At 38.2% G+C, this 14,039-nt stretch overlaps 1 protein-coding gene across 2 annotated transcripts; it reads right to left on the bottom strand.

The window, feature by feature from the left end:
* Positions 1-1,850: 1,850 nt before the first annotated feature.
* On the bottom strand, positions 1,851-13,262 carry ELK4 (ETS transcription factor ELK4). 2 transcript variants are annotated; one of them, XM_087720068.1, is made up of 7 exons: positions 12,672-13,262; positions 11,900-12,044; positions 10,170-10,353; positions 9,449-9,664; positions 6,353-7,228; positions 4,659-4,775; positions 1,851-2,544 (listed from the first exon to the last, which is right to left on the bottom strand). In XM_087720068.1, the coding sequence occupies exons 4-7, from the start codon at positions 9,653-9,655 to the stop codon at positions 2,446-2,448; spliced, it is 1,299 nt and encodes a 432-aa protein (XP_087576194.1). In that variant the 5' UTR covers positions 9,656-9,664; positions 10,170-10,353; positions 11,900-12,044; positions 12,672-13,262; the 3' UTR covers positions 1,851-2,445. The 2 variants fall into 2 exon arrangements, with proteins under 2 accessions (XP_087576194.1, XP_087576193.1); XM_087720067.1 differs by having other exon boundaries at positions 11,900-12,052.
* Positions 13,263-14,039: the final 777 nt, after the last annotated feature.

The following is a 14,039-nucleotide window of genomic DNA, read 5'->3' on the forward strand; positions in this document are numbered from 1 at the left end:
ATGTATTATTACCAGTTGCTCCTTGTACGACATAGGAAAGGACAATGCTGGAAAAGGGAGACTCCCAAGGAAAGCAGAAGCCATTCAGGCCAGTGTTTCTCAACCTTGGCAACTTTCAAATGTGTGGACGTCAACCCCAAGAATTTCCCAACCAATGCTGGCTGAGAAAGTCTAGATGTTGAAGCATCCATGCAAATGGTTCAGTCCATCAGATATTATTTTTTTAACATTTAATTAAAATCTGCCAGTCCTTTCTAAGAATGCAAGTTATCTACTTTTTTGTTTATTTTTACTTATGCATTTTGAAGCTGAAGCTTAAATATTTTGGCCACCAAATGAGAAGCGAGGACTCATTGGAAAAAACCCTGATGTTGGGAAAGATTGAAGGCAAAGGGGGAAGGAATCAGCAGAGAATGAGATAGTTAGATAGTGCCAGCAACACACTGAGTGTAATTTTGGAAGGACTCCAGGAGATAGTGGAGGACAGGAGACCTGGCTGCTGTAGTCCATGGGGTCACAAGGAGTCAGACACAACTTAGCAACAACAAATCCCACCTTTATAATTTTTACGAAGAATCAACAAACCTTGAAGTAAGTTGGCCTGAGAGAGAGAGACTGACTGGCCCAAGATCACCCAATTGGTTTTAATAGATAAGGTGACACATCCTGCTTTCTAGATTTCTAACCACTAAACCAAACTGACTCTCTCTTGCTATCTGCCATCAATGTTTTGCATGTCTATACTGAAATAGATCAACATATACTCAATTAGGTACAAGAAGAGATAGGAGTGGGCCTTTTGAATCCCTGCCTGGTCAAGGACGCCAAATACAGTTTAATGCAGACAAATCAGCAAATGTCTCCTACTTTAGTCTGTTATGTTATCCTGAGGCACTACTGCATACCAATCAACTTCTGAGGCCTGTTCAGAATAAGTATATGAATCAAAACCCACAGGTTGATCGCCCTTTTCAAACCAAGCCCACCTCGACAAAGAAAAAAGGATTATAATGCTTTACTGATATCTACTTCAACTTTCTAACAAGCTATTGAAGCGACAAGATTTAGAGTGTTTTCTGAAATATAGCAGAGCCTGAATATAAATATTATGTAGAAAGAGTGAATCTTCTTTAAATTCAACTGAGGGATAACTACTATTAGTGGTGTTAGATCTATCCATTTTACTTTCACTTTCTAGGCCCCCAAATAAGCCTCCCACTTTAGCAAGTCATCATTATGTTACCATATGTTTGCAAAGAAGTCTCAACTACCATCATGCTAAAGTTGTTATCCAATAAATATCTTCCCACAAGATTAAGTACAGGCTAAAACCTCATTTTACTCCTTTTAGATTTCAAACAGCATGTGCCACTTTGTGCTTACCCCCTCTAGTTTCAAACATTTAATCAAAATACTTTCTAATAATGGCACACTTCTAATTTTAAAGGCTTGAATATTCAAAACTTCAATCTACTTATATTTCAAAGAACACCTAGATATGCAGGTGGCCAAGAGAAGGTATGTCTCTTTCCCTCTTAAAGAGGGAGAAAGAACAAACCATAAATGTTCACTCCCCAAATGTCACACTTACATACAATATTAACAAGAAGCAAGACAAAAATAACCCACTGCATGTCAAATAAATGCTTATTAATTCAGTGCCACCATAAATCCACTGCCAGTTTCTTTAATTAGTTCAATCTGCTAAATTGTTTATTAAACAACAAGGGATTTGCTTTTATTTTTCCTGACTTGGCTTATCAAATATTAACACCTTTAAATATTTTGGGAAGATCAAAGCAATTCAATCCATGATCTATGCAGAACTATGCCATTCAAGCATACATAATACCATACTATTATGTGAGGATGAACTGACAATTTTTGCCAAAGAAAAAAGAGCTTTCTTATCCATAGCAACCATTCTTAAAATTTTTGCTCAACTCTACACTACTATAAGTTGCAATGCTAAAACCTTTTAAGGTCATTGGAATTCACTGTAAAAAATAAATCTTCTTATTCACTTTCCAAGTATTTCTTGGAATGCCAGCTTCCATGAAATCATATTTTAACATAAAAAACAAAAAGCAAAGGAATGGAAGGATATCAGTCAAAAACCATCTGATATCAGTTGGCTGTTCTCTCCAATACCTCATTATAATACAAAAATGTGTTCTTTGTTAAAAGAAGCCTTCTTCATTCAAAAGAAGCAGTAAGGGGAGATAGAAACTCTGGAGAAGAATCTCCACAATTAAGGCACTTCCTTATGAATTCTCATATGTCTTAAAGAGAATTTTGCAAAGGCATCTGAACTGGGAATAGCAAAAACCAAGTAAATTGCCTCTATGGAATTAAAAACTGTGTTTTAAAACCTGGATTGCACCATTTTTAATAAAACCTCTTCTCTTTTTAGTCCAAGCTGTCCATTTTCAAAAAGGCTGTATGTTAAGTCTTCTGCAAATCTGGGGAGAAAGGGCCAGGAGTGAAAGGCCCATCCATTCCCGACAAAGTAAATGGTCCATGAGTATTCAGCACTGATGGAAACTATAAAACAGAAACAGAAATTAATGTTACAGTTGTCTATAAGGTAATATCTGTATTTTCAGTTAGCTTTTCCATTGGTTTGCTTTTGTCATCAGCAAAACACCCACAGGCTTCAGTTTCTTCAGCTTAAGACAAAGTAACAATTTCATATTCATACTTTCTTCAAGAGGGAAGTCTACCCAGCCATTTATTCAAATGAAATTCATCAAAATGGCTTCAAAAGACAAGCACTCAAGTTACCAAGTCATTTCTTCTAGCATGATACAGTAAAATCCTAAAATGCAAGGACCTTTATAGTTATTGATTTTTTCACTTTGGTTATTTTTTTCAAAAATATTGAATTCCCTTAAATCTCTCAAATCAAGCAAAAAACTCCCAAACCTCCAGGTAGTATCCTGTTCCAAGAGCCCGATTCTAGGATAATGATGTTACCAAATGGTTTCATAGGACTAATTACCAGGTTGGATGTGACCAAGATGCAGTACTGTGTAATTTTATTGCATAGTAAAGCATCACACAATCTTATTTATCAACTAGAAGGTGTTTGAGCTTTACAAACTCCCCACAGGGGTGATCAACCTAGAAGGTCATTTTACTCTGTTCATGCTGTCCTTGTAGCTATTTCACGAACAGGAAAGTTCCTATGGCAGCCATTTTCTTGACTATACCTACTACATCTCGAGTCCCTTCCCCAAGGCAGTAGCTATCCCTGATCAACATGGAGCCCCTGATACAGATAAGCACATTTATTTTAAATCTTAAAAATAGGAAGAAAAGCACAAATAATCTCAACAATGACACCTATCTCTATTACGATAATATTTTCCATAGTAAGAGGCCAACCTTCTTATAACACTGAAAAATTAAATATAACACTGTTCCTTAAATGTGTAAAGATTAGAAAGTCCTCAATGCAGAGTCAGGGTCACCATCTACATTTGGAGGGTGAAGCTTTGGCTGAGATAGTTGCTCTGCATCTTCTTTTTTGTTCTTCAAATATAACAAGCTTTGAGCTTTGAACCCATAGGATTCTACAATGTAGATTAAATTAGTAATTGAATGGGGCATCTGCTGAAAAATTCATAAGTGTTAGCAAGACTAACTTTTAAAAAACATATTGAAAGGCAACATCTGTTTACATTTGTTTTGACACAGTGATCAGAAGAGTGGGTTCAATTCAAGGCATTGAATTCAAGCTTTTGTTTTAACTGTAGTCTCACTTAGTCTATAGACTAATTCCTTTACCTATCACAGAATAAGGTATTGAATTGAATTGAATTGAATTTATTATATTTCTATGCCGCCCTTTTCCCAGAAGGGATTCAGGGCGGCTCACAACCCAAGTCAGGGGGGGATCGGGGATACAAATAGGGGGGAAAAAGACATGGACAAACAATACCACAATTTAAAAACAATTCAACAGCCACACCATTCGAGCAGGGACAGGAACTCATCAGCCCCAGGCCTGTTGGAACAGCCAGGTTTTAAGGGCTTTGCGGAAAGCCTGGAGGGTGGTGAGGGTCCAAATCTCCATGGGGAGCTCGTTCCAGAGGGCCGGAGCAGCAGGTATTGGCCTTCCTCAACTTTTAATTTACACAAACATAAGTTAAACAACAAACTTGCCTGGGAATATAGGAGTTGGGAGTCCGAATTTATCTGAAGGACACCAGGTTGGGGAAGACTGAATTATTCTGTTAAAGTGCTAAACCTAGCAGCTGCAAACAGTTAGGAAATATGAGTGATTTACATGGAGCTTTGCTGCTAAATTAAGAGTGTAAAAGCTGTCCAATCTCCTAAGATCATCTTTGAATATAGCTGTCAACTGCAGTTCTTAATATAATACAAGGAATGAATAAAATGTAATAAGTAATAATATTAGTTGTAGTTAAATCTAAAGTAATTGTCCTATTCTTGCTCACTCCTTTGTCACCTTCTTGACTTTTTTTGGAGCTCAGTCACCAAACTCCTTCCAAGTTGCTCCATAAAAGCCAAGTCTAACCCTTGGTTTAAATAAAGTTGCACAATCTTGTCCTAATGAAGAAAAAGGCTCTTACATGACTATTTTAGCTATTAGACTATTTAGACTTTGTTTGCTGTCATGAGCTGAAACTTACCTGGAAGAGGGTATTAGCACCTTGTAATCTTGCTGGACTGAGAGGAGCAACTGGACTGAGAGTACTCCAAAAATGGATACTGGAGAGCAAGGGGCTTGGTGTCAGTAAAATGGGTGTCTGTGGGACATACAGAGCAATAGCATAAAATTAATCATTTGGAAGTGCACATTAAGCTCAATATGACTAACAAGCATATAATACCACAAGGCAAGACATCTGTTTTAAATTCACTAGTCTGGGATCAGACACCAATATGACAGTTAATAAAGGGTAGAAAATCAAACTGGTTCTGTCTAGTCTAGGAACTAAAAATGATGGCACACCTCAGAAACAGGAAGACAATTTGATTAGCTATCTTCTTTTTCCAGATACAGCAAGAGAAGATGAACAGAGATTTTCTCCATCTCAATGTCAGATTTTAACAGGTATGATAAGATGGAGGGGAAATCTAATAGTTTTAAATTATTTTATTTGCTGTCCAAGCAACAAGTAATGGCTCAAAAATAAAGGAAGTGACCTATATAAACAATTTTTAACAAACTGCCCTGTACAGATGGTCATAAAATAGAAATAGACAGAATTCACATTATTATTTTTAATTTCTTCTAAGACAAAGTGGTCATATTCTGATATATTCACTAAATTCCACCAATCTAAAGCATTAGCTTGAGATTGTTACTCTGATTTCACTTTTGTTTTCATTCTGATCAACTGTTTTCTGGAACTTTACAGCTTGGGGTGCTGATCCCTAAAAATTAGATTGATTATATTTTACAAAACTATCTAAGGTTTCCATTTTGGGATTAAATCCAAACTATTTAATCATAGTTAAATCATTCTATTGGATTGCCTATTCGCCAACATCTCTCTATTTTTCATGACATTCAACTCACTTGCTTACTCATTTCACTCTATTTTTATATCTGAAGCAAAATTAACTATAGCTCTATAGCTAAAAGTACATCAGGGTCCCTGCTTAATTTAGAATATGAATACCTAGAAATAGATTTTTAAACTGCTATGTTAAGTAAAAATTATTCTGCATATAATCTTGCTGTAGCTATAATAATGAAACATGGTCTTAATCGGTCGAAGAAATTTCTTCTTAAAAGAGAGAGAGAAGATAGCAACTCCAAATTAGGTAACCATGATTAAATAGTGAAACGTTAACTTTTGTCCTTTTTTAAAATCTTCCATTCAATCGTGTCCAATTTTAAGAGACTACCTGTTAATGACCCTGAAGTTTTTTTGACAAGGATTTTCAGAAATGGTTTGCCACTGCTTCCTTCCTAGCACTGAGAGCACGTTACTGGCCCAAGAACACTTCGTGTCCAAGGCACGACTGGAATTCTGTCTCCTAGTTTCTAGGCGGATGCCTTAACCACTACACCCAACTGTCCCTTTTGTCCTAACCAGAATACAAAATATCTAGGAAGCTCAGGTCTCTTAAGGAAAAGTAAACACCCAACATTAAGTATTCTGCATTAACTCCTCAAGCACAAACTAAAATATACTGTAAACAGATTAGGTCAATTTTCGGATCAATGACAACCCTGAGCTAAATAGCCATCCAGCCTCTTAAATTCCTACTTTTATTCCCAAACTTAAACCAAAAACAAGAATTAGCACGCAAATTTCTATTCTATTGCAAATTCACATACAGAATTTGGATCCCAAATAAAAAACAGGATTACCTGTGAAAAAAGTGCTGGTGTAAGAGAAGCAGTTGGTAGAGAAGGACTCAGTATTCCCAGTGGACTGGGATCACTTCCAGTAATAACCAGAGTGGGAGTAATCTCCAGTCCTTTGGGCTTTCTAGTTCTGCTATGACGAAGATTCTTTTCAAACATGGAGGAACTCATCTCTTTACCCTCCAAGACGTGATTCTGAAAGTGCTCTAACTGCTGGCCAACTACAGACTCGGTTTCTGTGTCTACAACCAGATCAGAATTAGAACGTAATGGTGGCAAAGGAGATTTGGGTGGAACCCGGAGACTAGGAGATGTGGAGATTGCAGGAGATGTAGAATTAAAATTAGAGGTCAAAGATGCTGAACTTTCAGTGGCTGCACCTTTAGATGTTGCTAGAGATTCCAAGGCCTGGAGGCTTTCATTTGAACCTGAAGGTACGATAGAGGCAGCTGAGATAGTAGAGGTCAGTTGAGTAGCTGAGGCTAGGGGAGATACAGAAGGCCTTTTAGAGGACATGGTTACAAATTTTATGACTGAAGGTGTTGAATCCTGAGTTCTTTTTTCTGTCAGCTTCTCAGCTGAATTCTCCATCTTAAACAGTTTTGTACAAGAGGAGGAATTAAGAGAGTTCAAAGTAAATGAAGAATATAGGCCTGAGTGGATATAGTCATTGCGACTGGAGGATTTCACACTGGCCTGATGCTTTTCTTTCCCATAAGTTTCAATGTCCTTCATAGAGTTGCTAGTATCAACAAAGCCAGCCTCTGCCTCAGCTTCACCCTCAATCTTGCCAACAACCAGCAGATCCATATTCAATATCTCTGGGTAAGATACAAACTTGTAAACAAACTTTTGACCATTAACCTTTTTGATGATGTTCTGTGAAAACATCAAAAATAAAACAGAGATTAGGCACCTCCTCTTTGAATACTTGTCCAAGACATAGTTCAGCTAGTCAAGGAGGCAATATGATTGACTAAAGATGAGACAATTGTGGGGCCTATTTAGTCCCATTTATCTCTATGGGATAAAGGATCTCTATGTTCTAGATTCAAACTTATATCTTTCTTCACTTTTGTTTTGGAAGGGATTTGGGGATACACATCCATGTACTAAACAGGACACAAACATCCATTTGTCTAGAAGCAGATAGCACTAGGGAAAATAAGAATGTAGTTTCCCATTTTACTGTGATGCCAGACACATACCAACAAAGCTATCAATAAATAAAAAATGAATTTAAAAACATAGTAGAGCTTTAAAAAAGTTTGCTCATACAAATTGAACATAGTTTCAGTCAACTGCCTATTTTATTACTTTGATTCAAAAGACAGTATAATACAGTGGGACCTCGGGTCACAAACTGCTCAGACCACAACCAAATTGTGTTCCGACCAAAAAAATCACAATTTTTTTGACTCTGGTCACGAACACATTCTCAGGTGGCGACCAAACATGGTTGTAGCTGATTTCCCCTTCCGCGCCATAGAGAAAGTCCTGATTTCTTGAACAAACTTGTCTGCCATTCCACATGTTAAAGTTACCCTTTAATTTTGTTCTCATTGGTTTCTAGCTTGCTTTGTAACTTTTTCCCCAGACAGGCAGACTCTCTCTCTCTCCAACCTCCCCTGGAAGCCCACATGACACCGCAGAAGCATGGCAAGGGTTGGGAACAGAGCCAAGCAAGCTCTGCAGTTGGGAATTCCGGCAGCTTGGAAGCCAGTATCTCCCCCTCCCCCATCTCCCCTCCTCTCTGTCCTCCAGGAGCTGCAGAGTGGCGGCTCTCTGCCTCAGCAGGCCAGTGACCGAAAGGCCCTGGTGCTCTGCTTTGGAGCATGGAAGGAGGGTGTGTGTTGGTCTGCTTCTTCTTGCCGGAGCTTCCTTGCAGAGAAGAAGGCAGGAGGAGCACTGCAGAAGCCAGCCAGGCCAGTCCAAGCCCTCCCGCCTAGATTGTGAGAAAACCAGGCGCCTAAGACGTCTGAGATGAAGGCAGGAGGAGCTATCAGTGTTATTAAAGGATTTTACATTTTATTATTACACTGTGAATTATATGGCATAATTAACTATGTTTGTGCTTAAAAATCTTTTTTTTTAAATTTATATATAGTTCGTAGGGGTCTGGAACAGATTGATCGTATTTACATACAATCCAATGGGAAAATTAGATTCGGGTCACGACCAAATCAGATTGCAACCAAGACTGTGGAATGAATTGTGGTCGTAACCCGAGGTCCCACTGTATCTCAGGCATAATACTTGTATCAATATCAATGGTGCATTTTAACATCAAGATTAAGTATTAAAAGCTGACTGTACATAAAATTTTAATGTAGCTGAAGGGAAATGAACATATGAAATATTCAGCAGAATAGTTTGAACTACAGCCATTTCAAAGTCTCCAGACAGTATTCAATGGCTTCCACGTTGTTCTATAGCAGTGGTTCCCAAACTTGGCAACTTTAAACTTGGCTCTGCTGGCTGGAGAATTCTGGGAGTTGAAGTCCACAAGTCTTAAAGTTGCCAAGTTTGGGAACCACTATTCTATAGCAATGTGCTGAGTGCTACAATTCATATATCATAAAATTACAAGCAGCATTTAATAGTCAAGTCAACGTTATTCCAAATTAAATTCTAATAAGCATATCAGCTGAAGCTTTTCAGAACATACCGAGAATTTTCCAGAAAACATTAGGGGAGGAAATCATACTGTATGCATTCACATATTCCATGGAAATTCTGCATAAAATATTACTTACTTTTATTTATTAATATAATAGCATTTAACATATTTTAAAAATCTGAGAATGCAAATGAATAAAAAAAATGTCAAATAATAGAACTCTGGGTTACACAAACCTATTTCAAAACAAGAACAAGTGATTGGGTAGAACAGTAGAGATGATTGTTGCTAAATCATGAAACAAGTACATTTACTCAGACAGGCAAGCAACTTTATCTGTTTCCAGTTTAGTTCAATAAACTCTCATGACATTACCAACATTCCTGCCTTTGAAATCAGAGAGGGAAAAACCACTAATTCTAGAGCCACTGGAATACAATGTAAGTTAAACATTTGAGGCAAACAAAAGGCCAAGTTACCTTTACATAATAATATCTGAGTGCACGACTGAGTTTGTCATAGTTCATGCTGGGCTTGTTTTTACGGATTCCCCAAAGGCGGGCAACCTCTTCTGCTTGCAAAAGTTTGAATTCTCCATCATTTGAGGTCCAGCAAATAATGTCTTTATTTCGAGATTCCTGAAGAAGTTGCAAAAGGAACTGCCACAAGGTGATAGCACTGTCCATAGCAATGAACTGAAATTTGGAAGAGAGGAGATAAGATTGACATCAAGATCATGCACAATACTTTGGGAACAAATGCATCTCCAGTGGTGAGCAGTCAACCCAAAGTCAACTCACATTCAGGGGACCCATATTTGCTATACAATCTGGTTTCCTGCTTCTTTTCTTAAGATTCCTTTGCTAAATCAGATGAATTGGGAGAAATCTAATTTTGAGAAAGGGGGGATAGGTTCATTTTAGATTTCTAAAAACGATGACAATGGAGACTGAAAAAATTATTTCCCTACAATCTTACATTCAGAGTCATCTTCCTTTCAGGTAAATACCAAACATGAATAACCTCCTCTTGGCTTTCCAAATTTATTTTTACATTATTTTTCTCCAAATTTCTACATCTGAATAATACAGGGAGGATCCCAGTGATATTCAACAGTGGAATAGGAAGAGTCTTTTATAGATATAAATATTGACATTATGGCCTTGTTTTTCCTTCTTCTTTTGAACACTATAAACATACCTTCTACAAAAATCCACATGTCTAATGAAGATAAGATCCCAGCAGCCCCAGCCAGTAAGGCCAATGATAAGGATTTCCAAAAGTTGTGAACCCAAACATCTGGAAGGCAGCAAGTATAAATGGATTTTCACTTTGGTACTCAATCCTCCAGGTTACGAAAAAGTTGTGAAAGAGGAATCAAGATCTAGAGACAAGTGACAAAAATTTTTGAAGGGAAAAAAATAGGAAGACGCCTTAGCCAATTACTTTCCAAATAACATAAATAATACAATTTGTTTGCAATTGTATTAAAAATTTATAGAATTTAACTGTTTAGATAATGATTCTTTTAATAGTTATATTATTTAGATAGTAATGTTTTTACAAGTACTAAGAGAAATATTACATTACTAATTCTAGATATTACAAAGCGGCCTATTAAGAAAACATACTGGAAAAGTATCTGCATAATGCTTAAGTAGAGTTCAACATTTTCATTTAAAGTACCCACTGGGGAAACTATCTCGTTCCTTGAGATATAATTTATCATTTTGACTGTTTTTAACACTGTAAATTTTTCAAGTAAAGGAACTCAAAATACTTTCCAAGATGATTTGTGACATTTGATGCCCACAGGCTGCCCAGTTAAGAAAACAGGCAGAAATAGAGGTCATAGGAAAACAGAAAAAAGCCCCTTTCTTTCTACGTCTTTTTCCTTAAGCAGGCTTAGTATGATCAGAGAGAAAAAAATCCAAATCCAACTGCAGAATGCTTGATGTATATTTCTGCATATTTTAGTATATTTTCCCTTACAATTCAAATTGAAACTTACAATTTAAAAGTCAAGCATTCCAGAAATCACTACATGAGATGCACACATAAGAATTGTTTGGAGCCCTTAAAGGATCTTTTGCTATTGCTTCTGGAAAGTTAAATAACAGGGAAGCCACTTTCCTTTTTAAAATTGCTTTGTCCATTTAGCCTTGAAACTGAAGAACAAACTTCAAAGACCTCTATCTACTACAAAAGTTTTTTTAAAAAAGTTCTTCCCTACACAAGCAAATAATCATGCTGCAAAGCTAGATCTTGGCAAGCATATACTGTTATTTCATTCTGTTCTTTTTAATCTTTTTAAATCTATAAGCCTGCAAAAAAAATGTTTTTGTGACAGTTGTCACATTAATGGTGACTTAAGTAGAAAAAGTAATAACCTGAAAAACCAGAGAAAGCAAATAGCACTTAGGTTCTTAGCTAGCTTCCACCGAGTTGGTGTTTTCTGTATATATTGTAGGTTTCCCAGATAGAATGGGAATAGCTTGTTATTTTATTCTCACAATAAACTCTATGAGGTAGCCTGAGTTTAGAAAACTGTCACAAAATCACCCTGTGAGCTTTATGGTGCAATGATAAAAGTCCAATGTACCAGTTGCAATGAATAGATGAATTACGTGGAAAATGGGATGAGCACCATCACAATATGTCTTCTGACCCCCATTTCTTCTCAGTGAAGTAAAGAAAGTGCAAGCATACTGCCGTTGAGGGATGCTAATTGAGAAAAAGAAGCAGGGTTTCCCCCCCCCCTTTTTTTTTTACATAGCATGTGCTCACATTATATTATACTTTTTAGGTACTAAGCTAAAAGCATCTGGGCAGCCCCACATGATTTCTTGCCTTATGAAATATGCAACCAGTGCAAAATGTAATGCCCATGCCCATAAATCTTGCAGAAATTTCAAAGACAGCTTGCTTACCATGCATGGTCAGCATCTGGTACTTGTCATAAAGGCAATAACTAGAAGTGTATGAAGGAGAGCACCCTGGATTCCAGAAGACCCATGACAACAGAATATGAAGACTTGAAGTTAGGAAAATCTCAGCAAGTTTCAGAAGCCACATCTGAGGGTCTCAAAGCAGAAAAAGAAGGGAGAGTTAAGGCTCATAGGCCGAGATTGAGTGGTAGGGAAATGTCGAAATATCAGAGGATCTAATATAAATCTCTACCGTAGATACAGATTTGATTTGTTTAGCTCAGGGAGACATTTCCAAATCCTTAGCCGAGCGGCCGTGTTGGCATATCGTGGCACATTTATTGGCCGTTGTTCACATATCATGGCAAAGCAGAATTAATGAAACATACGACAACTGTTGCATGGAAATACTTCTCGGAAAACAATTAACAAAACAGCTAACTATAATGAACAGAGAGAGAAACCCGGGCTTCTGCCAAGGCGGAGCTGAGCACGTCAAAACTTCGCCTGCTTGTGAGTCGGAATCTGGAAGTCCGGGGGATGCGGGGAAGCGAGAGGACGAGGAGCGTCATATGCGCTTAATGCGCGCTTTCTTTCTGGGAAGGGACTCTCTGGGCATACGCAGAGTGTCTTTCGCTAGTGCCACCGTTCAAGAAACTCCGCACGCGCGGGAGAGTGGCGGCCAGGGCGCGCAGATCGCCCAACGCCGCCTTGCAGGATTCAGCAGCATCGGGGAAGGAGAGAGAAAAGGGTCCCAAGCCGACCCTGGACTCACCCAGGCGGACAGCCCCCTCCCGCGCCAAGCCTTTCCTGTGCAATGGCAGGTGCTGAGCTGCTCCCTGCCGAATGCTCGCCTTTCATGGCCAGCGGCCTCCGCGGAGACTCGAAATCTGACTGCCCATCTCTCTGTGGGCAAAACCGAAACAAGAAGAAGCCAAGTGCCAAGACCAGGCTGGCCGACCAGGCATTTACTCCGGAACACATAGATTTTCCCAGCCCAATTACGGCCACCGTACTCCGCATTTCCGCCACTCCCCTGTGGAAAGGAAGGCAAGAGCCCAATCTCGACACCCTGGGTTATTTATTGGGCCAATGAGAAGTTTCTTCCCGCCTCCTTTCCGCAAGGCTTTCTGGTCATTGCAGTATGTTGTAAGTGGGAGTTTTGCTGTTATCAGACAGTCAGAAAAACAGCAGAGCTAGAAAGTGCTGAAAGTTATGAGGGTTAGAGCTACAGTACTTGCTTATTAGCAATTCAAAACAAATCATTCTTTAGAGAGCGCTCATTTCGTTTCGTCGCAAACGAGGCCTGGTTTCCTTATTTTTAACAATGTTAATGTTTAATGTTTTAATGTTATCTTTATTAACATTATTACTTCCAACCCTGAAAGTGAAAAAACAGTGGGGGTGGGAGGCTATAGAAGAGGCTTCTGGTTTGAAATTCAGAGAATCTCCCACGCCCTGCATCTTGCATTTCATATAGTGCAGACATAACAGAACCAAGAAGCTAGAACATTTTCATGGTTCACAGACCTTGAAAGTAGCTTATCCAGCCAATTGAGATAAGGTATAAGTTCCAAGGGAGGCTTTTCCTTAGATAAATATTCTCAGAAAACTTAGAAGGAAGCTTCTCATAAAAATAATGTGAGGACAGAAATTGGTGCTGGGTAAAGGGTGGTATTCTATAAGAGGGGCTGATTGGAATGTATATAACCTATGCTAGGTGGAGGGGGTATTTGTGGCTAACCCACCTAATTTCTTGTTGTCATTGCTCATAGATAAAGAATAAAGAGCTTAATTTCATAATATTTTTATCATTACAGATCAGAATAAAGTTGCAATAAATAAAATATTCCAACAAACATAAAAAGAATACAGATTTTTTTAAAAGGCAGAGCAGCCTAGACCACACATTTTCCAGCTAGTCAAATCAACAAAATATCTCAAACATGGAGACCGTGTTTAGACACCTGTTCTGGGGAAACAATATATTCAGGCCACCCACTTTCTAATGGGGCAAATGAAGCAAATTCATTTGTCACATGTGATTATGGAAGGACTCTTGGTGCAATAAGAGCAACATAGGAACTATTGTTTAATCCTGCATTATTGGCAAGCTTTGTTGTTTTAGTTGGGTAAAATAGAA

This window comes from Thamnophis sirtalis, unplaced genomic scaffold (genome assembly GCF_051295495.1).
Source record: "Thamnophis sirtalis isolate CommonGarterSnake01/CBP01778 unplaced genomic scaffold, rThaSir2_p1.2 scaffold_7, whole genome shotgun sequence".
Lineage (NCBI taxonomy): Eukaryota > Metazoa > Chordata > Lepidosauria > Squamata > Natricidae > Thamnophis > Thamnophis sirtalis.